Source organism: Scophthalmus maximus, chromosome 20 (genome assembly GCF_022379125.1).
Source record: "Scophthalmus maximus strain ysfricsl-2021 chromosome 20, ASM2237912v1, whole genome shotgun sequence".
Classification (NCBI taxonomy): domain Eukaryota; kingdom Metazoa; phylum Chordata; class Actinopteri; order Pleuronectiformes; family Scophthalmidae; genus Scophthalmus; species Scophthalmus maximus.
The window spans coordinates 2,894,256-2,921,458 of record NC_061534.1 but is presented as its reverse complement, the minus strand read 5'-3'; the positions used below and the strand labels follow the sequence as shown (position 1 = coordinate 2,921,458).

Below are 27,203 nucleotides of genomic sequence, written 5' to 3'. Positions count from 1 at the left end.
ATGAGGTGGAGGAGGAGGTGGAGGAGGAGGAGGAGGATGAGGAGGAGGAGGAGGAAGCAGGCAAATGGACTGACAGGAAATCAAAAGTAGAAGGAGGTGGAGGAGGATGAAGCAGCTGCAGGAGAAAACGAACACCAACCGAAAAATAGAAATGAGCTGGTGCAGCTGATGAAGCATTATCAGTGGGGGGGGGGGTCGGCAGGTGGTGTGACCCGTGCAGGACAGCAGTGGTTGGGTGGGGGCAGGGTGGTGGTGGTGGTGGAGGTGGTGGGGGCAATCATTGCAAGTCAATGTCTGAGCAGTCGTGTCTCGTGTCGGAGTCGAGGCCGCCACCTCTCGTTGTTGGCGTCTGATTAATGAGACTGTCAGCAGCTTCCATCGCTTCCCTCCATCATCCCTCCCTCCTGCGTGGCCCCTTTAATATCAGGTCACAGACGGGGGGCCGCCGTCCACAAGACGGGGTCGTTACGAAGTCACACACAAACAAAAGTTTGGGAGATGAGGACGAATGATTCTTTATGTGGTGTTCATGTATCGATGGCTGTCGTTATCCTGAAGAACTTCAGTCGTCAAGTTTTCACGCTTGACTTTCTCTGAGATGCGTTCGCATTTATTCTACAGTTCACCTGAGCGGGGGGGCGGCGGTGGGTGGGTGGGGGGGGGGTGTTGGGGGTGGGGTGTAAGGGAACTTTGGCATTGATGGACACACAAAGCGGTCGCAGGGATTGAATCAGGTGTCACCTTGGGGGGGGGGGGGGGGGGGGGGGGGATAAGAAGAGTTAAAAAATTAAATTGTAGCTGTAACTTTTTTACTGTTGTTTTTTAGCAGTTCTGAGAAAGTCGTCTTCAAGATCTCATATTTTCATACACGGGAAATCTGATTTGTTTTGAGACTTATGAGGGCTCTGACTCTTTTTATTACCATCCAAAACCACTTTAACATTTGGAATATTTGACTTGTTTTGTCATATTTATTTTGTCAACAATCCCATAAAAAGACCAACATTGAATTCATCTCACAAAAGAATCTGTGCCACTAAATCCAAAAGTTTATTAAAAAAAAAGTCTTTCATCCTTTACTTCATATGAAAGAAATCTAATCCAGATCACATTTAGACAACACGATTGACAGTCTCCTCTCTGGAGGAAGGTGTCATGTGTGATGTTCAAATGCTGAAGTCAGAGAACAAAAGCCTTTGTGACTGATTCTTGAGCTTGTTTAACAGAGTAATTCCACTGAGAGGACGAACTCTGCCTTCATGTCTCCGTCAACAAATCTATCATCTGTCTCTCACACACTGACACACACACACTGATGCATCTTGAATTTCAAGTTTGTCCGTTGCCGTGAGCACATTGTTTTCCACTTATCGTTTTGCAACATGTGCTGAATATGCAAACAGTTTTTTTTTCATATTAATGGATGGGATTTTAAAAACCTTTTGAAATAGGACAGACCTTATTTGCATAAACGAGAGCGTTCCCATCGACGGGCTGCGCCTGTTGACTCGACTAATGGAAGTCACTTGTTAATAGATCCTGATTAAAGCCGCGTCTGTTTGACTGTTATCATCATGAGTTGTTGTTGTTACAGGTCAACACTAAGTTCAAGGTGCTGAGACAAATGCATGTTCGCCGCCTGACGACGTTCCTCTGTGTTTGAGCCTCAAGCTGATGTGATATTTCCCTCCAGTCTCTCGCTCCCCTTCCCCTTTCTGTCGTTGCATGTTTATGAAAGATGCACAGAGCCCTGGGACACAAACAAAGCTTCAGCTCAAGTTGGAACGTGTTCAAGCTGAAATGTGTCTTCGCATCGTGTCTGAACAGACGGGCAGGGGCTCGCTTTCTGAAAAGTAGCCGCGCGGCGCATTTATTTCCAAATCCACTATTGCTGGTTTGACGGTTCAAAACTTAATCTCTTAATTAACCACGGGAGTGTTTTGGGCATTTTGTCCCATGTCCTTTTAAAAACCTGCTCGCACCTGATTAGTTTTATAATGATGTCTTCATCATCAGGTGGTAAGAGAGGACGCTCCTCTTTCTTCACCATCTGTGTGTGTGTGTGTGTGTGTGTGTGTGTGTGAGTGAGAGAGTCTCAGTCCGCTCATCAAGCCCATCGCCAGCAGCAGCAGCAGCAGGCGGCTGTGTTCATTAAAACAAGCTCTGAAGAACCCGCGGGTCCCTTCCTGCTCAGAAAAAAAACAACAGGGCATGTGAAGCCAGCTGGTGAAAAACCAACAACAACAACAACAACAACAACAACAACAGTTGAACGTGGAGCGGCTGAAGAAGTCGGTGGAGACCAAAGCGGAGCTCGAAGGAGGGTGAGTTGATACTTTGACAGAAAGAGGAATCAAATGGAATCAAAGAATGAATGATTTGTGTATATGCACCTTATCGTGGCCAACATCCACACAGCTTAAAAATAAAATCTGTTTTTTACTGTTCGTACTTGTTAAATTGGCGAGAGAACTGAACACGGCCTTTCGACAGAAACACCACGAGATCTGATTTTTGCCCGTTGAGAAAATATAGATTCTCTTTAAAAGAATCTGGAGATCATAATTGGGCTTTACCGTACGTGTACAGTAGACACACTGGTGTGAACTTTAAAGACCCCTACCAGTGCATCCCTGCCTCACATTGTATTTTTGTATCTATTCACTAAAGGGTGACATTTTGAAGGTGTAAAAAAAACAAAGCACGAGTAAAAAAAAGTTGCCCTCTTCTCTTGGTTGAGTTCACAAAAGGCCGCAGAGTGTGACGGCAGTTTCTCACAGCTGTTTGCCCTGTTGGCGTTCGTCACGACGCCCCGACTCGCCCTCCGCCGCCTCTCGTCCCCGTGTGTCACAACAGCAGCTCCACAACCTGACACTTGTTTTTATTTGCCGTCTCCGTCTTGTGAACGTACTCTTTCATCCGTTAAAACACACACACACACACACACACACACACACACACACACACCTCCACAACAAATCATCTCCACAACAACAACAGTCACTTCTCATTTCTTTCTTCCGTCTTCCTCTCTCTCTCTCCATCTCTCCCTCTACCCGATTGCTTATCTCCTAATTACTTTTTGATAAACGTGTGTGTGTGTGTGTGTGTGTGCACACGCATGTTCCATGTGTGAGCGTGTGTCTCTAAACTCTTTGGAGTGTCGTCCTCTTAGTGTCTCATCACTCCCTCATCGGGGCGTAATTGCTACACCGAGCATGGCTTCATGCCCCTCCCCCCTCCTCCTCCTCCTCCTCCTCCTCCTCCCCCCTCCGGGTGAACATAATTAAAACTATGAAATTACAAAACAGAATCATGGATTGTTATTCAGCAGGGGGAGCAGCAGGGAGAAACGTGGAGGGAGAATGTGAGGCAGTTTTATCTCCTCTGCCAGCGTCTCCCACGTAAACCGGGCGAATGTGAAGACGACATATCTTTGATCCGGCGTCTCTGACACGTGAATCAATCTGAGCCCGACAGCCTGTCGTGTTTTAGTGTGTCCTGGGAAACATGACTGCATTAAAAGTGTCGCCATTAAAGTTATAATCCTTCAATTTGAGTTTCAGGAAATCCATAACCTAACTTTTTGGTTTCTATTTTTGGCCATTCAATCGCATTTTCTCTCTTAAGTTGTCTTTTTACATTTGTAGTTTTCATGTTGAGTGGCATGATCTGACACTCCCTCACTCATGGAATCTTCGACTGCGAAAGAACTGATCGTATTTGTGTCAGAGGTTAGCGCTAACCACGACGGTTCAGCAAAACTGCATCGACAAAACAGGAGAACTGTCATATTTCTGATTTGTTTTGGAGTAATATTGAAGGGAAAAAAGAAACGTGAGCTGTAGGTGACAGACTCTTTTTTAAAACTTTGCTGTCGTTTGGAAAACGCAATGCGGAAAGTTTAAATGTCGTGTGGCTGCAGTCTCACGTCTAAACACGGCGAAGGGGAAACGGGAAGCGATGCACATTTGCGTGGAAGCCATATGACGACGAACGAGTAAAGCATATGTGTCTGATCATAAAAATATGAGAGTAACGTTTTCGTCAGCCTGATAATATGCAGATGGGACAGAAGCTCTAGGCCTGAATCATCATCACCTCCGAAATATATTACTATATGTTGATGCAACAGAGGTTACAGATTTTTTTTACAATTCATATAGGAGTATCTTTGTGTGTACATTATATATATATATATATGCATCTGTATCTACATTTGTTCATTTGTACATATACAAACTGGTGGTGAGCGTGACTCTGTCTCAGCAGCTGTCTCGCAGATTGAGGCAATAAATCAATAAATCAATCAATCAATAAAAAAAAAATCACAGACCGTGGGACGAGGGAGCGCTACAAGAAGTTCCGGTGGTTCTACTGTCAACAATGAGAGAACGAACAGAAGACACAGGTTTCATTATTTCCCATCGCAGTGCAGGAGGTCTCACAGTGGGAAGGTAACGTGTCGAGGAGGATCCTGAAGAAAAGTTCACAGTGGAAACTTTTTTGAAATTTTGATTATCACGAGTCCAGATTTAATGGGAAAAGAGAAAGGGCTCAGAGGCGGTTGGTTTTTTTAACGTCTTATCTAAAAGAGTTGTGCCATTTGTAAAATGAACAGACGTTCGAAATGTCACGCCCTTTATCTTCCCCTCACTCGCCGCCGCCGCCGCTCGTGATCCAGGTCCTCCCGTCGCGGCTATAGCGCCACGTTGAACTCGGTCACCAGGAAGTCCACGTGGTCCCGCTCTTTGGTCTTGAAGGCCTCTGCGATGATGCGCGCGGCGTCCCTGTGCTCGCGGCCCCGCAGGGAAACCCCGTTCACCTCCAGGATCACCTGGCCCACCCTCAGCTGGCCGCAGTTGTGAGCCGACCCGCCTCTCTGAGGGAGGGAAGCAGACAAGAGACGGATGAAATACTCACAAGGCGAAGATCTTGAGTTTTCTCCAGCAGTTGATTCTCTCTGCGCTGCAAAATTGTTTTTATTCATACAGTAGGTGATGTTTTGTGCAGCTTCACCACAAATGGAGCAGAACAGGTCGCCTCGCAGAGAATAGAAATGTGTGTGTGTGTGTGTGTGTGTGTGTATGTCTGTTGTTTATAGCAACCACTTTAGTCTCACAAATGTGCACCTGCTCACGAACAAGTGGCATTAATGGAGTTGAAATGAGCAACCTGCGACATCTCACTTGGACCAGTCGTCCGAGGCTCAGGAGCAGGAGCAGGTTTGGGATGAGAACGTTTCCTTGCGTGCACAAATCCAAAGCCAAATTATTGAGAAAAAAGAAAAAAGAAACCCCAGCACCGCCTCGTCTGTCGCGACCCGCCCGTCCTGGACTCTACTCCTGTTTTCCATCAGATGTGTGTTAATATTACTTCCTGCCGCCGTGATTATCTGCTCTGACCGCAATGTTCTGCACCTGCGTCTCATCACTCTCGAATTGTGCCTGAATCTCCGCGTTCCCCTCACGGTCCGGTCACCTGTTCCGTTCCCTCGTGCTCCGGCTTTGCTCGCCTTGTTTACCTGGACACCCGCCGGCCATTTTGTGGCGTTTCTGCCAATTTGATCGTGACATGATTGAACTCCTGCAACATCTGTACAACATAGAAACACTGTAGTATATGTGGAAACACCAAATAAAGTGTCAGCTTCAGAAGGTTATAAGTTTCTAAACATTAACACAACTACCGTACAAATATTTCCTATAAGTGGAGTATAATGGCGTCATGAGCAGGACGGAGATGTGACCGATGGAGCAGCTACAACAGTCAAACTCTGCAGCCGACAAAGAGTTTTTTCAAAAAAGATCCCTACGTTTGCTCTATTACACCCAAACAAATGAAGTCCTCGGTGCCGAAGCTCCAAATTCAAACGTTGAGCCATAAATGTGACTTCATTATCTTCATTAGCATTCAGAAATAGAGATACCCCGTGTCACAGGCACCTTAATAAATATATATGAATATTCACTCACGCACACACACACACACACCCCTGCAGGCTCAGCAGTCGATGCATGCTCAGCCTTCAGAAAGCAGAGGGGGCGATCAACAACTAGAAATGAGAGGCTTCCTCCCGACCCGCAGCTCTCTCCAATCTCACACACATTTCGTCTGCGATTAGAAAAAGGTGTCGCGCGTTGACGCCCCGGATCTGTTCAGAAACACAGGGAGGCCTCGGGGGTCGTCTGTTGAGCGCCGGCTCCTTGGCGGTGACGTTAGGAGACTCCTGAATGAACCCAAAACACTTTGGAGCGACGTCAGTTTCGGAGTCCGTGGGCCACAGCGTGAGCAGCTTATGTGAAGGTTAAACTCTCGTTGTTGACATTTGTCCCGGGCAGTTTTCTCGTTGCAATTTTGCGAGCGCACTAAAGAACTTCACACGACAAACCCACGTCCTGTCGTCATCACCTGCGCGGGCGGCGTTTCCCTTCACTCGACACGTCGGCGTGTTGTCGATACGGCGGGAAGTGGTCCTCCCATATCCCCTCTCTCTCTCATCCTCTCAGAAAATAATAATAATAATAATAATAATAATACATGGGATTTATAGCTCAAAAAAATAAGTTATAAATTTCGGGTGTTTTTTCAAGTTGACTTTATATCATTTCGTTGAACCAATATTGCAGTGAAACATTCCGTGTCCTCCTCTCGACTTCCTGTAATTGGTCCGAAAGTCAAAAAATTGCTTTCACGCGGCCGACGAAAAGGAACCGAGCTTCTGAGTCCGAGGAAACTTTCAAAAACTTTCAAACTGCAATTTTGGTTGGGACCAAAGTGGAAAGTCCGAAGGTCCGGACCGAACAAGGTGGTGTGAAATTGACCACTCGGCTCTGGACAAGTCCTCAGCAGACCTGCTTACTTCTGGGAAAAATCCCAGAATAAAAAGTCTTCTTCTGTCACTTCTTCTAGTCACCAGACGACCGTCAGTTTCCCTCCTCTCCAGTCTGAAGAGGAAAACACCGGCGGCCTCCACGTCTCTAATCACAGACCAGACTCCATCAGAATTACCATCATTACACATTTGTGTTGGGCGTCTATGCAGTGAATCATTCACGTAATGAAGTGGGCTGTTTTATGGCGTGATGGTGATGAAACGTAATGACCTGTGCATGCCTTTTTACCACAGTCACTGCAGCCCTCGCTCAGAGCCTGTCACTGCCACGGGGATCCTGCTCTCCAGTATCCATAGAAACTAACGTGACTTTAAACGACGTTCGAACCGAATCAAAATCAAAATAAATCACAAGTTCCACTTTTTCGTGCTCTTAACGACACACAACCGCGTTGCCTCGGCGTCAGTCCCATGTTCTCCTCCTAATGCTGAACTCATTATGTGCCTGAATCACCAGCGGTGTGTCATCATCTCCTCTCTTATTTACTGAGCCTACAACAATTGCCCCGAGCCAGTGGAGCAGTCAGGCGCCGTGATGGGAAGATGGCGATGACAACCAGGGGGGCCGTCGGCTCGGGGAAGGGGCTTGATGGGGACTGATAACTCTCGGCCGGCTTCGCTCGTTTATACTTCGTCCTCATCAGGCGGGATCGAGACGACCTGCGGGTGAGGGTCCTCGCGTCCACAGAGATAGTGAGGACAGGAGCCGGGGGTTCGCTGTGTGCTCACTTCCACTACAGCAGAGATCGGGGGTTGTCAGCGGCGACGTGACTCCATCATCTGTCCCGTCGGACAGAATCGAGGCCCGTCAGAAAAGCCAGAAACAAAAAAACCCCGACAAATCCCCCAATTTATCACTGTGATCGAGGGGCTTCGGGTCGTGTGCCTTGCTCAAGGGCCTAATAACGTTGAGTTAACGCTTCCCCAGGTGTCGGGGCAAAAGTTTTAACAGCTCACCTTCTCCACCTTGAGAACTGCTTTTACAAGGGACCTGGAGGCGGCCGTGTTATTAATGTCTGTGAATAACTGTGAGGCCGCACACACGGGTTATTGTTCAGGGATGTACAGTAGCAGCGGTGTCACGTAGCTCGTGACTACGTCCGTCGAGTGATGGACGGAGGTTCCAAAGTTTGTGCAACTGAACAAATGTGGAGCCATAATTAAAGGGAACCCGTCGTGAATAATTTAGATTCAAATTAACATTGAAGTCGACTTGATTGAACGGTTTAAATTGACTTTACCTCCGTCGAGCTGAGCTTGTGAAATGAGTTTAAAAACTTATTTCAAGATGAAAAAACAATGTCTCCAGGGGCGACGAGCGAGAAATCACACAGGAAAAGCTCAAATAGAAGAAATAAAGACTGAATTTGAGGAGAAAATCACTTCTGTCCGTGCAGCAAGATGATTTTACTTGACAAGAAATCACTTAAAAGGTCGGCCCTGATAACTCCAAAGATAGAAACAAGTAAATAACTTTAAAAACAAGATGATTAATGTCATTTTTCCAAATCTTAGTTTTTGAAATCTTGGCAACGCGCAGGACAACCGCAGTGCACAACTCCCTTTTCTTTTTGTCTTCATTTTCATGAAGACAGTGGAACCACGTCTGTGGCTTCATCTCCTCAAACTCACAGTCAATATCACGGACAATCCCGGGCCTAAGGTGAAAGAGTTTCCTGACTCAAGTTATCAGCTGGCATATTGCGCTCTTTCAATATTTTATCTCTTTAATCCGTCTACTCCGCTGAGAAAGCTGGTCTTCAAGAGGCTACACTGGACCGCCCCTGTTAACTCACACGGACTTTATCCACTCGAGTGAAAGGTGTTTTTCCCTCTTACGTTAGAGTGAGTGATTTCCTTTTCCATTGAAGTGTGTGTGTGTGTGTGTGTGTGTGTGTGTGCTGGTGCTTTGTAATGGCTGCTTGACGGGAGATGGGGAACATCGTCCTCTGAGGTCCACACGGTCACGTGGCAAAGAGGCATCTCTCACAAAAAGAAAATTAGCCGAGCTGCGTCCTCGCTGTAGAGGACGTGTGCGTCAGATAAAAGAAACCCCGCCCCTCCCCTTCCCTCAGTCAGCACGCTCTCGCTTCTTTTGCATCCGCCGCTCACACTCGCACTCCTTTTCTTCCAGCGCACGCTTTTGATTATGAATGTCCTGATTTTCCCGTCCTTCGCGCCCCCCCCCCTAGTCCCTTTCTGCAATCAGCAGAGCAAAACCCACTTTTATTTCAATCACCACCTCTGTGGAGACGGAGGGTTGAGAGACGGACCTCGGGGAGTCTTGTAGCCGCCTCCTGCTCTGATCTTTAAACTCTCACTCCTCGGAAACCATCAGCGCCACGGATTAGTCCTGGTCCGATGCGAGGCTCTGTTGACGTGCTGCCTACAGTGGCGATGTGTCAGTTCAATATTTCGCATTACACTTGGGGAGATGAGAATATGATCGAGCTTCATCACATTTGGACCCTGAGAAATTAAAAACACTGACGCGTCTGAACTGAGCCTCCACTTTAGCTTTTATGTAGAAGTGCTTTGTAATCCTTCGTAGTGCGATCTGCCTGCAATTCTTTCCAAATATCAACACACACATTATTATTTCAGCGCCTCGCTCTGAGATAATAACTGCAGTGAGCTGCCACAGTCAAATCTTTTCACGGGGCCCATTAAAGATGGAGCGAGGACAGAATTAGACCGAATCTCAACGTGAGTTCAGCTGCGGTGTATAAAGTCCTTGAAGGACATCGAGTCCAACCTGGAAGTGTCATCACGGAGATTAAAAATGACATAACACACATTTCTTATACATAGTTATTCATGACAAAGTTCATGGTTAAACTAAAATATCAAGCCTCAGTTACATTTCTTTGTCATAGGGGTTTGATAACGACATCTTAGACCGATATATATATATAAATATATATATAATACATATATAATATATAATATATATATAAATCGTCTGATGTATCGGTATCGGAAATCCTGAACTCCCCAGTATTGATATCGGTCGGGCTCCATTCTGTTTTTCTACTCACCTGTATCGTGACGATCCGTGGCAGCGGCTGACGGGTGTTGGCTCCGCCCTCAATGGCGATGCCCAGGGTGCTGGCGCTCTTCGCCACCCGCACCAGAGTGGAGGTGGGCTCCAGCAGCCCCGGCTACAGCAAGGAACACGACAAGTTATAGCAACACGAGAAGAACGTGTCTCACACACACACACACCTCACACACACACACACGACGTCCATTTTCTTCTGGCTCCCCTCATTCAATAAAGGTCATGACTCTGTATCCATGAATACATATTTCTTTAAAAACATTTTTCTCACTTTTCTAAAAAGGCATCGATGAAACTGTTTTCCATTATTTAGTCAGGTTTATGTAAAAACTCTGCTGATCCACTGGCTCCTGCAGCTCTGTGGACTTTCCTCATTTGCATCTTTTAAAGTGTTCGTCCAGTGGTTAACTGTAGCATATAACTGTAACATAACTGTAGCTGCAGCATCTCCAGCTGGGTGATGTCTAACTCTCCTCTCTCTGTGATTTCTGTCACTGTCGGTTCATTTAGCTCCTCGCTAACGTTGTTCGTTTTTCCGTTCCGTGAAGTGGACGGGAGGGATTTAATGCGAGCGTGTGTTTGCTGAAAACATCTGTTTTTTATTCTCCTGCTCCTGGAAACAGTGGCGATACTGTACCACACAGCAGCTGTGCTGTAAAACTACAAAGGGCTCTTATGTTTATTATTCTTCCTCTGCAAATATGTGACTATCGGTGATCATTTCAACACCATAACCTTTTTTCAACAGAGAGAATAATAAATACTGTAGAGAAGCTTCAGTTAAGGTAAAGTGTGGATTCCTTTCTTAAGATGTAGTAAAACACTTTCCTCATGCGAGTGGTAGTTATTGAAATAAACGGTTCCAATAGATTTAACCTCAAGAACATTTCCATATTTTTCAGGTCAACTGCAGAAGTTCATCTTCACTTCCATAACCTGTATTTTACTAACACCAGAATGAGTGGGATATATTATATTCATAGTGTTTTTTTATGAGCTCGTCATTTTGTTCTTTTTTCGCCACCGTCTCTCTCGGCACCGGAAGAAAAACAGAAGGTAAATGCTTTGCTCTTTGGCAGAACAATTTAGCTTTCTCCCAGCACAGAGTCCAGTCAGCGCCTCACACTTCCTGTCGAGCGAGTCAGGCCTGAAACAGACATTGATCTCAACGTCTGCTCTCGTCTTATTGGTTTGCAGTTTCTTCTTTGTTCTTTCCCCATCAATCAATATGAACCAGAGGGTGATCGGAGAGTTTGAGCGTGCAGCACCTCCGGTGAGCGATGATGGATGTAAATGACGGAACATGTGACTGAATGAATGAATGACATGACATGAGAGAAATGATTCAAAAACATGAGAGAAACAAAGGAAACAGTCTGTGTGAGCGAACAGACGCAGGAGAGAAGAGATCGGTTAGGATTGTAGAGGATCAGCAATAAATCACATTGATTTATCAACCTGTAACACACACACACACACACTTGTACTTCTACACTTGTGAGGACCCACAGTGATATAATTATGCATTCTTTGCCTCCAAACTCCAACTTCAATTATTAACTAAAATAAAAAAAACTGTATAATTTCACCTATAAATGAACGTCCGTTACTTCTCCTCTCCAAGTAGAGTAAGAGCCTTGTCACACCTGAAAGTCACGACCTAGGTTCATGTCTTTGTTACTCTGTTAACATTTGATCCGGTTAGTTGTTTTGTGACATACGTACGTCCTGTCGTCATCACATTCGTGGGCTGCGTCTACTGTACCCACACCACACCTTCTCCTACACTTCCTCTTATTGTTTAATGCGGTCTCGACTTCCCGCAATTGGTCTGAAAGTTCAAAAAGTGTTTTCACATCAAACAGAACCATGGTTCAGTTTGACCCGGACCGAGATCAACCTCTTGTGGTCCGACTACATGTTGGTCCATTGGTCCGGACCGTGGTGCGGGGGAACATGTCGCACTTGTTATTTCAGTTGGGACAAAACGTAAAAACCCGAAGACCTGGACCGAACGAGTTCTGTGTGAAAGTTTGGCAGAGTTTTAGATCTGGTGTCCTGTGGCAACATCCCCTCCCTGGCCCATTGGTCGCAATGTGTTTGACGTCAACCAGCACTGATTTGTTTTGGCAGAGCTGAAGAGACGAGCACCTACAGCCACGGAGACTGAGCCTGCAACTAGGAGACGGGCGGAAAAAACTTAGGAAGAGTCCAATAAAACAAAAGCGATTAACAGCGAGGACGGATTACGAGCGGTGTGTCTTTTCCTCATTGTGTTAATACTCTCACTAATACTCTCCTCTCCTCTAACGGATCAGACCCGATGACATCACTTACCAAACATGTCCTTGTCTCAACAGATGCCCTCACTTTTCAAAATCCAATTTTCCAAAAAGGTCTTAGATCTTTTCCACGAATGTTACCACTGAATGTCTTCATTTCTCAGAACTCGTGTCACACTCGTGTCAATCCGCCCCCCTTTCCGAAAAGTCTCCCCGCTCAAGGTGTGAAACCGTGATCAGTCCTCACAAAGACAGAAATACAATATAAAACACCGTGCAGACACCGAAGGTTAGAGGAACACTTTCTTTCTTCACTTTCCTGATACCACCACTCCCTCCGCCCGCCCGCCCGCCCGCCCGCCCTCACCGGTTTGGAGGGGTTGTCCCCCCCGCCTCCCTGGTTGTCCCGGGGGAGGCGGGTGCGTGAGGAATGGGGGCCGCTGTCTTTGCTGACGTGCGCTGCTGACTCAGCTATGTCCACGCCACTGTCCTCACTGAGGGTCTGGCCGCTGTCTGACAGCTGAGACAGGGCGCCACCTAGAGGGGAGGGGGGGGGGGGCAGACATGATGTCAGGGAATCTCACAACAACAAAAAACTGTTTCGCCTTTTACATGTTTCTGTACGTAAGCGAGCCACAGACACACTTCTATTTAAAAACACAGATTTTTAGATTTAATGCAAGATTAAAAATGTTATTAAGATTAGTGCATCCAGTGGTAATGGCACACAATGATATGGATAATTGCTTATTTAAGCCAAGTAAATACGTATTTGAGAGAGATTATAAATATGGTATTTATACCTAAACTTGTCCTCGTTTTGAGCAGCGATTGACGATCAGCTTATAGTTCAGACTAGTTTCAGTAAATGAATCCCGACTGTTTTACAATCAAGAGAGACAAAAAACTGCAAGCGCCTTTAGAAGGAAAGTGTTCGGCCGCACATGATACATTTTGTACTTCAGAGCTTTTATGTATTGTACATTTGTCGTGGCCACGTTTTCAGCGCAGTCAGCGTGTGCAGCTCCGGACAGACAACAAGTCAGGTCTGCCCTTTTCTCACCGGAGCTGGTTGTCTGTCGTGGGAACGCTCCAGTAAACCGGTGAGCGACGACTGTGTCGCACCATCAATCCTCAAACTGAATTTACTGGATGAAAATAAAATATTCTTTGGGGAAAAAAGTACGGCAGGTGTCAGACTACATTTTTAACCTACATATGTAGTTATACTTGGGCTCTGGGAACTTGTGCGAAAAGGAAAATTTACACAAATAATCCTAAAGAGTTATTAGAAACACGTGGGCGTGATCTCTCCGTGATCCTCACCTCGCGCTTGTGGCAGCGGCCGCACCTCGTTGACGTCAGGCTCCGCATTGGGCCTGTGAACCTCCACTGTAACAAACTGAGGTTTAGAGCCAGGGGAGGCGGCGGCGGAGGGGGACGGTTTGGACATGGACACTGGTTTAAGGGGCAGCGATGGGGGCGGAGGAGGAGGGGCGGGGAGCGGAGGGGGAGGAGGAGGTGAAGGGGAAGGGGCAGCGGGTTTGGGGCCCCTGCTGGGGGACTGGACCCGGGGAAAAGGGCCGATGATGTGCCGGGCGACCGTGGACAACTGAGCGGCCGTCGTGTGCTCTTTCCTGGTCGGCACGGAAAGATCTCTCTTTCTGACGGCCGCGTATTCCTGAGCCGGGTCCCGGGGATGCTCCCGTTTGTGGTGGAGCGAGGGCGAGGCCGGGGGGGCGTGCCCCGACGCCCTGCTCTGGTTTTTGGAAGGCGGGGCGGTGAAGTACAAGCCCGAGTGGGAGGATTCGGACGAGGGGCATTTGTTGAGCTGACCCCGTCTGCTCGGGCGCCTCGGCGCCCCCGGTGGGGGCGGAGGCTTGAAGGAGGGGGGAGATTCGGCAGTGGTGGACTGTACGTCATCCTGAAGTGAGAGGATATATATTCATCATCATCGAATAGGGGCTGTGACAATATGTTGAAACACAATATCCTGCAATATAATGTGACCATATGCATCAAAAAGCTGATATCTCATCAGTTATCTTTCTTTATTTACCTTATTTTCAAATTTTTGTTTGCATAAATTAAATGCCAGAGGGGCGCAATTAAATTCAGCCATTAACATTGTCAACAGAGGTTTTTTTACTTCTGCCTCAAAATGTTCAGTCTCAAAAAATTAGCTGCTCCAAAGATGTTTAAATTAGGATTTGTGAAATTTAATGTACAACATTGAAGAGTCAAAACATTTTGGAGAAACTTGCTGACATAGAATTTTTCTTTTAAAAATATTTTTTCAGCGCTTTGAGCTCGACAAAAAAAAAAATTTCATTGGAGGTGAATGACAAAATATCCTTTTGGTCATTTGGGTGGAATGACCCTTTAATACTATCACTTTTTGAGACATTCTATTATTTATCTTGAGCATTTTTGAAGGGTTCAGCATTTTTCTATGAATCCTAGAAGAAAAGAAAAAAATCTGATTCAACATCTAATGATAAAAAAACATTTTTTTTTTTACAGTTTCCTCATCTTTCTCACCAATGTTCACTCACACACCTGCATCAGACACATGTTCAACCATCAGGTTTACTGATGGAGGCAGGTTGACTTTGAGACATTGAACTCATCCAAACTCAAACTGAATGGTGGAATGAACAACTGAGACAGGAGTGGCTGACCAGAGGCATGGAGTGAGACACAGAATGAGCGTAAATGTACAAGTTAAAAAAATTAATAAAAGTAAGGTATGATTTGAGCAGCGGGAGCCTTGGACATCAGCGGACTAAGAGCTTCCCCCTTTGACCTTCCTCTGAGCATCTGCTGCTGCTCTGAATAAAAACAAATAAGATCTCTTCATATCGCTTGTTGCTTTGGAAACGGAGGTCGGCGTGCAAATCGTTTAAAACATTTTCTTTTTTAATCCTGATGGTGCATAGGTGAGCTCGTCCTTGCCGAGATGACGAGGTGGGAGGAGTCTCCTCTTCCCACACGACGAAGGAGCGATGAAGAACGTCTACACATAAACACTTAATCTCACAAAGATATACTTCTCATTTCACTCCATCTCACTCTAAAGTACAAAGCCTTCATGTCAAACATGCCTCAAGTACCTCTGTCCCCCCCCCACCACCTCTTCTCCCTTCCCACCCCACATCATCATCATCATCATGTCTCCCCCTGTGTCGTATCCATCTCTATCAGGCCGGAGCAGCGGCCTGCCAGGCTCACCAGGGAGATGTCGGTGAGCAGCGGGTTCAGACTGTCGGGACGATCCTCGCCGTTACTCTCCGCCACGCCGTCGTTCTAGGAGATAGAGGAAAGAAGAAGAGGGAGAAAGACACATGGGGGGGGGGGGGGGGGGGGGGGGGGCGTTATTTAAGCTAAAGGCAGAAGCAGATGTTGAACACAGATGTGTGTTCATCCCAATACAAATGCCAAATTAGATTTGGTGGATATTCTGTGTCTCCCGGGACGGAGGGTAGACGTCTATATCTGTTCACATTTGCTCGCCAGTCTCAAGGTCCATGAGTGAGGCGAGCAAGACATGCACACACACACACACACACACACACACACACACACACACACACACACACACACACACACACACACACACACACACACACACACACACACACACACACACACACACACACACACACACAATGATCAAGTCTTCTCGCACCGTCAAAGCACACACACACACACACACACACACACATGCTGTGAAATCGATGAAGAATCATCGGCTCAGTTCAAAGCCGGATTTGACGGCTCAGTCCCACCGGTCTGTGGAGGAGAGGAGGTAATTTGTGACAGATGTGAGAGGGACTTTTTTCAGAGCCGGGGGGGGACGATGACGTTGAGTTCAGAGAAATGAACTGAATTTAACTCTGCAGCTAAACTGAAACAAAAGCCTCCATCGATTGGGCTTAATTACCCACTCGTAGCGTCACGGGGAGCAGTTACAGACAATTTCTGTATCACCAGAGTTTATCAACTGTCTGCATGAGGAGACGCCGTGCGTGTGTGTGCGTGTGTGTGTGTGTGTGTGTGTGTGTCTCATCTTTATGCAGGGCGGCGGTTTTGTTATCTTGGAAGACGAAGTGATTCTGTGTTTGCGACACCTCATGAGACGATGATGGAGAGACAAGGATGTCAGGATTCTCCAGTTTGACAATATCTGTGACACGCCACGTGACACGTCTGTTACCGGTCCCGACGCCGCGGGCCCTTCCCCTCCCCGTCCGTCGGTCCCTGTTGGCCCCGGCTGACAGACGGCGAGCTGTAATTGCTCCGACACGTCGTCTGACACGTCTCTCGGCACCGTGATCGACAGAAACTGGCACAGTGACCAACTTTAAACAGTGGTGCAGCGCAGGGTGAACACGGTGGTCCAGGCCAGTGGTTCTCAACCCGTTTCTCTGCACCGTAGTCGCCCATAATTCTTAACTTTATGATTAAATTGTGCTCCACTTTGACTGTTGCGTGATTTATTTTTCTCACTTTAAGAGTAAATGACTCATATGCAACATGATGCATTCGCATCTGAATAACAATATGACTGACAGTCAACGGCTCCGTTGTCTGCTTTGACACTGTGTACACATCTGTAAGTGTGTGTGTGTGTGTGTGTGTGTGTGTGTGTGTGTGCGCGCGTTTGTAGGGTTGTGTCACTGTGGGAACGGAAATTGAGTTCTTCACTGGGAAAAAAAGCAGTTTGAGGTGTAAAACTTGGTTTTAGTGATATGACTTAAATATTTTAAACAGAATAATAATTATGTTTAAAAAAAATACATTTCACTGAGTAAAAGCAAATCAGTGGAACCAATGTTCACCTGAATCCTATGTCGGCATACACCGACATGTTTCCTGCTGCACGAGGACACGATCACTGTAGTTTGCAGTGAACTCAGAAAATCATTCTATGATAAAACTGAAGATGAATGATAATGAGAGAGCATGCAAATGGGTTTGTGGCCAAAACATATTCGCACGACGTGACTTTAATTTCAGACGAGGAATGTGTCCATTCATTTTCTGAGAATACATTTCTGTCTGCACAAAAACTCCCCGGGAGGAAACAGCCCGGCTGTTACTTTTCTCCTGAGGAAGTCTGATCTCATCCTCACATAATGGAAGAGTCAGATCAATAGACGAGGACGCGGGTCACACAGTCGTGACAACACAACAGAGCGAGTGTTCGGATTCTTAACTGTCGACACCTCAGACTGTGGGAGTGACGCATCACTCTCTACTGTACGGCTTCTCTCCACATACAGGCGGAGAATAAGAAAGAAGAGAATCACTCCAAACAAACTGAGAGCAAAAAACACAAATCACATCTGTGTTGGTTGGTGTTGGAAAGCATTTATCTCTTTCAGCGGTGATGCCTACCTCCATCATATCTATCAGCCAGAGCAGCCTCTCCTACAAAAGGGGGAGAGGGGGAGGGAGGTTTTTTTGGAGGGGGCAGGGTGCGTGAGGTGGAACAAAAACACAGGCTATCAAATATCAGCAGAAAGACTGAAACGTGTCGCCGTTCAGCCACACGACAAAAAGGAAGGAGAGGTGAGAGAAGACTACTGAGCAGAGAAGCAGTCAATCACAATCCGAACACACTCATCCATCAACCCTCTTTTGTCGTAGCAGCTCAAATGATCGCAGCGGTGGGAATATTAAATCTTGAGCAGCCGGAGAGAGAGAGAGATGACGTGAACCCCAGGACCCCCGTCTCACCCGTGCAGAGCTGAGGGTGGTGTTGGTCATGAAGCTGGCCGACGAGGAGGTCAGCGTGTCCGGGTACGACACCATGGACAGGGTTTCCGGGTGCGGCGCGGCGCCCCCGGCTTTGCCCTGCCGCGCCTTCAGCGCCTGGATTTCCCGTCGCAGCACCATCGCGTCGAAACACTCCAGGTCCTGCGGCGCCACCAGGCCTCGCACCTCGGACAGCAGAGAGAACTGAGGGAGGGGGGAGGAGGGTCACAGAGGGGGAGACGCAGGAGGGCGAGGAGGCACACGTTTGACCAATTCAACCAGGATTCAATAATGTTTTGTTTCAATATTCTGTTGAACCTAAACTTCTCATGTCAAATTTATTTGACATAAAATGTTAAAAGGTTCAATTGTTTCCAAACCTGAGGTTAAACTCCTCTTTGATTCAAAGTGAATTGAAAGTTGCCGACACTTTCATGGATTTGTGAGATCAGAGAAAGACGACCGAAGATGAGACAAACCTTTCTGATGATTTTGAATTCGATTTTTTTTCCTCCATCATAAGAGTTCTCTTCAAAGGAGCAAAATTAGGCTTTTTATACTTTATAACCAGTTGTCGCTCATTAGTAAAGGAAAAAAAAATCTTTAAAACCTTATTAAACATTTGTGATTGTTGGAGGAAGAAGCAGAGACGGTTCCGTTTATTGCCTTTCATCCATCGTAAATTCGGACAACCATTCGTTCTGGCCTCAATTCTGTTTTATGGAGATTTAAAGAACAAGTCATTAAACAGAGTTTTACTCTTTAATGTGTGTAAGAATAAATTTAAACGATAAATTCTAAAGAATTGAACCAGAAACAGCTCTGAGTGCTGGACAAAGCAGCTGCAAACTGTGGGAGTGTGATACAGTACAGCAGTGTTACTTGATAAATTGGAAAATAAAATGCTTTTGATTTATTGTCTTTTCACAAGAAAAACCAAGAGACCTTTAAGAGCCGGGACGGAAAGAAAAACACCACAAGAACTGTAAGCAATCGACAAAAAGGGCCTGGGCATAAATCTCAGAAAACTTCAATTCAACCCTCAAAGCAACACACACACACACACACACACACACACACACACACACACACACACACACACACACACACACACACACACACACACACACACACACACACACACACACACACACACACACACACACACACACACACACACACACACACACACACACACACACACACACACACACACACACACACACACACACACACACACACACACACCTTTGCGTGCGTGTTGAGCAGCTCGAACAGCGCCATGACCAGCTGCTCCACGCCGACGTGTCCGTCCCGGTACTCCTCCACGTAGTACACCATGGTCTGCCGCTCCGCCTCCGTCAGCAGGTGGCGCGCCTGCTCCTCCAGCATGGCCCGCGACTGGTTCACCAGGCTGGACAGGGTCACCTGCGAGCCCGCCACGCCCCTATAGAACCCGGGCTGATGTAGACGGGAGAAGGACAAGAGACGGATATTTAGAAACATTTTCAGAAACGTGTTTATTTCTTATTTATTAACCTTTTTGGGGCGGAGGTGGCGGCAGCGGAAAAAACGACATTACATCATGTCTTAGACATGGATTGAGAAGACGAGGATGACGGTGGAAAGGAGGAATGACAAATGAGAAAAGACAGAGTGGAACAGCATGAAGAGGTTGACGGAAAAGGTATTAAATATTGATTAGGTAAAAGAGTGGAAGTAAAACTGAGGACTCAAGGTTCCTCATGCCGCACACTGGACCACCTGTACCTGTCCAAACATTTCCTCATTAAGGGCTCAAACATATTCAAAATCATCATGCAAACATGAACAACTTTACGTTATATTATATTTATAAATCCTTGAATGAATGTGTGAACCCCCCAGGGAGGGAAGCCGTTGATGAAGGAGGAGGAGGAGGAGAGCTCGAGAAAAGGAGAAGTGAAGTAGTGATGGATAGGGAAGTAAGAGAGGTGATATAGCTGGAGGTGACCGAAAAGACCCAGAGGTGACGGAGGAGCAGGGGAGGAGGGGGGGAGACAAAGGAAAGCGACAGAACAAGACCATAAATTACACCCACAGTAAACTGAACCAACCATCAGTCTTTTCATCCCAGATCTATAAACTATCATCCTTCTTCCTTTGCAGCAGGACACAAACTGTGCTGGGGTTTTTATTTTTCTCTGGCTCCTGTGCGCCAGCAGAAGAGCGACACTGACACCTCACAAACTGATGAGCTGTCAATATCACTTCTATGCTCTGCAGATCTGCGCCGATGTCTTTCTCTTTTACTTTGGCTATCTGCTCGCCGGCACGCGCAGCTTTTCTATAATTAACTCCTTAATCAAAGACGCCACTTCAAAGTCACAGCTCCGGGGTGTGTGTATGTGTGTGTGTGTGTGTGTGTGTGTGTGTGTGTGTGTGTGTGTGTGTGTCTGCCTGCGTTCACAGTGTCTGCAGCCTCCGCCTCCCACCTCATCCTCAACCCGTCATCGTACTCGTCTGTCTGTATTATCGGCGGCGGTCGCGTTCCAACAGTCCCGGACGGCGCAGGAGCCAACAGCTGTTAAATGCCCAAGGTGACCTCTGGTGCCACCCAGCACGAATCCTAAAACACCTCGGCGCCAACCAGGAGAATTCCTCCCGATGAGTCCGTGTCCCGGCTACTTAACTCAAGGGCAGCGTGGAGCGAGCGGACGGGACCACACGACGCCGGCATATCAGAGGGCAGATTGACAACATGGAGGGAGATAATGAAACAGGTCGTCGCTCAACCGGGGTGGAACATCAGCAGTCTCCTGCTAATGAGGGTCCTCTTTGGATAAGGAAGTGGTCGAGGACGGAGAGAGAGAACCACGATTTTTTTCCAGATGTTGGACTTGGCCCATCTCTGAGGTCATTCTCTGGCTCCGGGTTGGTCAAATGCCAGATAAGCCGATTGGCCCTTTTTATCGCATTAAACAAACAACAACAGCAACAACAACAGTCGCTGCCAATCGACACTCAATCGATAGGGAGCAAATCAGATAAGGCCAGATCAGATAACTGGATGCGTTTAAGACCTGGAAATGTCACACGCTTTATCTCTGCCTCAGCTCCACTCAATTTAGACAGAACAAAAGCAGAGATAAAGTAAAAAAAGAAAGAGGCCCCCCCCCCCCAAAAGATATAAACCTGTTCTCCTCTGTGCTTTCTAGATTTACGCCTCCATTAGCCTCAACATTAACTCCCGGAACACAAAGACCTCTCTCTTCTGCTGCCACAGGGTCACTGTGCCGCACACGGAGCCCGACGCACCGGTGGGGATGTTCTGTCTGCAACGACAGTCAAAGTCAAAGTTTGTCCGAAGATTGTTGCCACAAATGACGCCACCATCTTTGTTTGATCTTTATTTCTTTCTCATCGCTCACATGGCCAGAAACAGTAACGTCTTCGACTTCCTGCAGAGCAGCATCAGAGTCCTAACGGAGGCAACGTCGAAGCGAACATGCTGCCAGTTCAGCGTTCTGTGTGTTTGTGTACTTTCTGGTCAACGTGAAGTTTCTTCGGATTTCTCGCATCCCTGCACTCGGTCTGCGTTTCTGGCTCGAGCCCTTTTCTCTGACAATAAAAAAAGAAAACAGGATTTGAAAAATAGCTGGAAAGGAAGAAGAGGAAAGACTTTCAGATAACACTGTAAAAATCGATTTCAGACAGATTGGGTCGAAAACCTCACGGGGCAGATCTCGGTATTTGAACTCTGCCATGTCGTCATTCTGCCACGTTTTAAAAACACAATAAATCTGAAGTTTTAACAAGAGACATAGTTAGCACTTCACTGGCACCGATGCTGGCAGACACCTTTGCTCTCAGGGTGACAGTGTTCTGGCTTTAATCACATTACAGAGACGTAACGCTGCTGCTTAAGTAAGTAACACCTCTGACAACAAATTATCATGAAACAAATTCGGTGCGTTGAAGAAGCCACTCCGTCACACGACGAGGCCTCGTTCCGCACATCGACAGGAAGTGAAGCGCACCCTGTTCCTATCGCAGCACCAGGACCTGCTGCCACAGTCAGATAGTGGTCAGTTATCACACTCTCCCAATCTGTTTATCACGCTGAATTCTTGCCTACATTAGGGAAGTGAATGCACCGTGGCCTACTCTGGACGAACGTGGGACATTTAAGTGTTTGAAGCGGTTCAGCAGTTTTCCAAAAGTACGAAATGAAACGACAACATCTACATCAGAACTTTAGATTCAGAAGAAATAAAAAAAACCCTGTTCCTCTCCGAACGAGACAAGACACTTGTCGTTCTTGTTAGAGTGACAAACCTGCTGCCGCTGCTCGGGGACGTCACGGAGACGGAGCCCGAGTCAACCGGCGTCTCTGAAGAGACCAAACTTTTACAGGCTCGATAAACCGTCATCAGACCCGCTGTCAAAGTATTTATAAAGCGTTTATATTGCTCCTGAGCGCTCTCCGACAGTTGATATGCCTCCTGCTCTTTGTTAACGCTGGTAAGTAAAGTGTGTGTGTGTGTGTGTGTGTAGACGTATTTCAGCTGCAGTCATATTGGATGTCTCAGTGTGCATCAGTGCAGCAGACTGGTGGGATCTCATTTTGATTTTGATATCACGCTGGTTCAAGCTTCGCTTCAACAGACTTCAACTTGGTCTTTGTGTTTGGTGTCTTGTCTTCCCTCACTTCCCTTTTACGTGTTTAACTTTCCATGTTTTAAACTGACGTACAGCGATTTCGTTTTTCGAAATATTCCTGACAAAGGGGCAGATCTGGAAATGTTTTTACTTCCTTGGACGTGACGACATAGAGCGTTAGCCTTTAGCGAAGGCTTGGGCTCGCTGAGCGCCCTTCTAGTTATCATATTAATTCACCGATGATTCATCAATGATTTTTACGTCAGTCAGTAAAATTGTAGAGTTTGTAGTTTTGGTACAAACCTCTTTTCGTCATGATGAGCAACGTACAAACAATCTGTGTATAAAATAAAGTGGAACGACTTTAGGTTCGAAAGATTTTGATTTATAAAACTGTATAAAACAGATTATTGTAAGTCTATGGTTCATAAATCTCAAACTGGAATATTCTATAAATGCCTGTCTCCCAGGGGGTGGGGAGGGATGCAGTTGTTAAATATGCATTATATATAATTGTCTACGCAATTGTAAAAAAAAAACAACAACTATAAAAGCATTTGACGACTACTGGAATATTCTATGAGGACACAAGCCATTAACTGACCCATTAACTGCCATAATTTATAATTTATAAAATGCAAATATTGACGAGAACATTTAAGTATTTGTGATAGAAAATCAGAAAGCAATCTAACTTAACTGTTCGTAAAATAATAGAGCGGGTGTCTGAGGCGCGATGAGCCACTCTGCTCAGTTTGATGATCTTCATTTGCATGAGAAATAATTGAGTGACAGAGATTACGTCATATACGGGTAAAAAAATAACCAAACCATCACCACCAACAACAACGAACCTTAAACATGGCACGATATGATCCAATCAAGCTGGATGAAATCCTCCGCAGCCTCTCGGTGCAGTAAATTGATGTGGCACCGTTCACTCCCCATCTGAGAGCGTTCATCATCAAGCCAGTGGATTACATTGAGCTATTACTCAGAAAATATATATATTTTTTTCCTTTAACGCAGCCTCGACCCATACATTTCTTTTCAAGCATTGGGAATCCAACGTAATCACAGCATACGTCTTGTTTATTGCTTATGCTGTTTTGTAGAAACCTCTGGAAATTACATTGAATCCATCGTGGATTTCTGGAAGCTAGCGGGGGGATTTTTTTTACGTCGGGGGGCCAGAAGCTCTGAGAATTAGGTTTGTCATTCCCCAGACGGCTGAGGGATTTATCTCGATGATGAATGTGCAACAGCTTCACGTTCAGCTTGAAGCCTCTGCGGTTTTTGAGCAACCAGATGTTTTTGAATTTAGGGCCTTCAGGTTTTAGCAAGACCGTTTCATTTTCTGTGTGTGAATGCATTTGTTCTTTCTCTTCTACGGTTTCCGACATCATTCAATTAATGACAAGTTTACCAACCTCGGTGCTGAATTTGAGTTTCAATGGAAAAACATCCGGGGGGCGACACATACCCTGCATGCGTTTGAATATAGCATTTTGCACCATTCCTCAATCGTAGAGCTGTGTGCAGCGCTCTATCCCCTGCTCTCTCGCTCATTCTCTCTCTGTCACAATCACATCGACCGTCTTGTCAGTCAGACTGACCATCAGCAGCACCAGGAGAAATCAATCAAAACATCAATAACAAAACAATCTTTCTCCAAAATCGCATACTGCCCCTTTAACACCGTCCCTGCTCTGTACGAGTGTATTCTGTATTAGGTGTTGATCCCCCTGCCCACAATCTATCAGCTCCAGACATGGGAGAGTGGAGATACTCTCCCAAGTAATTTCCTCAACAAGTTTGCTGAAAATCTGTCCGTGGGGATGTGCACCAGCCCAGGGAAGGGATGACAGGAGGATGCAGAAAATTAGAAGACGAACACAAGCCCTCTTTGGTTGTTTAAGCTGCACAGTCACTGGCAGATCATTCAAAGAGAGATTAATATTTATGTTGAGGACATGTTGACACAGAGTGTGTGTGTGTGTGTGTGTGTTTGCAGTGTGCGTCGACAATAACAGAGGATCTCCGTCTCACTTGGAAGAAGTGCAGAGGTGTGAATTATCACCTTCCTCCTTACTGCCGAGCCCTAAAGCCCTGCTGCTACATTTCTTTCCAACTTAATGCCTCGCTCTCTCTTCCCTTCCCTGTGTCTCTCTGTCTCACACACACACACACACACACACACACACACACACACACACACACACACACACACACACACACACACACACACACACACACACACACACACACACACACACACACACACACACACACACACACACACACACACACACACACACACAGAGCTGCGGACAAACCTCCTGCATATCCTTAAAGTTGTTTTGGTTTATTCTGAGCTTGTAACGCTTTGACTCTCCTCCACTTCAATGTTCTTACAGGTTTCTTGAGAACGTCTCCTGACACGGCTGCTGGAGCGTCGATGCTAACGGTGTTGTCTGTGGTTGCAGTCAGAGCTCTGGGCAGATCAACGCACTTTGGGGAAACCATGATTTCATAGAGAGCGGTTTGTGCACAGGGGCTTTGTCAAGTTCGCACCGATCTACCTCATCTTCGAGGAAGACTTTAAAACTTGATTTTGTGAAAACGAACCTACACAAACGTGTCCACAGGCTTCTTCTTCTTCTTTTAAAAAAATAAACTGTGCTGTGGTGTTTTCAGATCCGAGTTAATGATCCGTTACATCTCCATGGTAACGCACCCGAAAAGCACCAGCAGCAAACACCAGCAGATTCCTGCTGTGTTCATTTGTGGCCTGTGTTTTGAAAATTACCTTCTACGACACAGAGGAGGAAACAGACACGCAGAAATGTTTGTGTCTATGTTGGACCCCATCACATATAGAGTCAATAATTATGGAGGCAACAAACTGCATAAATACCAGTGCTTCTCCGGTGGAAACGCACATAAACATAGTATTTGAGGGTCAAAGGACACCGCTGTCATCGAACAACGTTTACATCAACAAGGTCGGTCCGGAGGACAAGGGGTTGAAATCGGACACACAGCGTGGTTCCAACAAAATCATACTGTTGACACTGTAATAACAAGTCAGCAACAAGACAAACAACAATCCACGACCCTGAGGAGCGAACGTGAAGGGATCGTAGTGGACGACGGAGCAGCTGGAGACGGATGATTCACAGATATTGACGCTGCCGCACGTGGAGAGAGGACGACAGGACACCGACGTGCCGACTGACAAATACATCAGGTTATTCTGCTCTTTAATGATTTTTGCCTGCTTGTGTCAATAGGAGCACGGAGATCTGCCCGCTGTATTAATAACAATAATAATCCATAATCAAATGTCCTTATTGTTCCTTGATGCTTTTTACCTATGTTATGTTTTTAAGTGACTTGCCTTTTATTTAAATTCAAATTCCACCTTTTTTATTAGTTGCCGATAGTATAAAATAGCAATTCCTGCGTTTTCAAAATATCGAACAATGGAATTAAATATTCTGTGGTCAAGTTTCAAAATGGTTTTTATTAGAATCTTGTTATTATTCTATAAATAAATAAACGTTCAACGGTGATAAAAAGCCCAGCAGGCCCCACGCTGGTCCGTGATTTGTTTTCATGAATAAAAATATTTTGGGGAAAAAAACAACTTCCCTTCTGATTTTGTTTTTTTACTAAATGAACTCGGGCCTCAACCGAAAAAAAAGAAGAAAATCCATGAAAAGGTTTTCCTTTAAATGTCAAGATGAGCTTTTTCTCTGCTCTGCCTTCATGTGAGAGACGCCTGAATGAACTGTCGGTGTGGCGTCTCACACCTGATGACACTTTCACGTGCGGCTTCGCCTTTAAACCCGAGTGGATAAACAGTGTCTTATAGACTATTGATCCTCCACATCAACTCTACGGTTTCAGTGTTCATGTTTTTAATAAACGTTGGACTAATGAAAGGATGGACGTGGTTCTCTGCAAAAATCACAAATCACAAATATCACGACATGTTTGCATCTATGGATGTTTAGGAAAATCTTTGAAACGGATTCGCTCATTTTGTGTGTGCGTGTGTGTGTGTGTTTATGTGTGTGTGCCGGTGATGCGGATGTGAAAACTTCAGTTTGTAGAGACATAACCAGTCATATTACTGTGACATCAAAGGCTCGGATCGGGAGCCTCGAGACCCTTTGTCACGTCACCTCAATTTCACAGTGAACTGTGGAATTAATTAGAAACGGCAAACAAATAAATCATTTCCATAAAAAATGCTTGAAACCTTTCTCCGGTACTTAAAAAAAAAAAAAAAACTTTTCAAAAGAGAAATTTCCCGTAAATCAACGCTCCTGACCTTCTTCACAATCCAGTTCTTAAATCTAGTTCAGATCACAGTCGCAGCTAAACGGTCGCAATGTGTCTCACCTCTCACGCTTGACTTACATTATTCATGGGCACACACGCGCTGGATGAGAGTGTGAAGGCAAGCGTCCTGTTAATCCTCCGAGAGAGGATGAAGGCGGCCGAGTGGTCGTAAATTCTCCACGCCGACCGCCGGAGGCTTCTGGGGAGCAAGAGG

The 27,203-nt window shown here is 46.0% G+C and overlaps 1 protein-coding gene across 4 annotated transcripts in view; it reads right to left on the bottom strand.

Moving 5' to 3' along the window:
* Positions 1-767: 767 nt before the first annotated feature.
* whrna (whirlin a) overlaps positions 768-27,203 on the bottom strand; it is a 90,349-nt gene continuing 63,913 nt past the window's right edge. For 2 of the 4 annotated variants that reach the window (XM_047329554.1, XM_035608695.2), the window contains 7 exons: positions 19,247-19,459; positions 17,981-18,202; positions 15,470-15,544; positions 13,565-14,162; positions 12,606-12,775; positions 9,934-10,056; positions 768-4,882 (listed from right to left, as the gene is read on the bottom strand). In XM_047329554.1, coding sequence (XP_047185510.1) covers positions 4,700-4,882; positions 9,934-10,056; positions 12,606-12,775; positions 13,565-14,162; positions 15,470-15,544; positions 17,981-18,202; positions 19,247-19,459 — 1,584 coding nt within the window. In that variant the 3' untranslated portion in view covers positions 768-4,699. The remainder of the gene's footprint in view (positions 4,883-9,933; positions 10,057-12,605; positions 12,776-13,564; positions 14,163-15,469; positions 15,545-17,980; positions 18,203-19,246; positions 19,460-27,203) is intronic. The other 2 variants (XM_047329555.1, XM_047329556.1) reach the window with 2 other exon arrangements.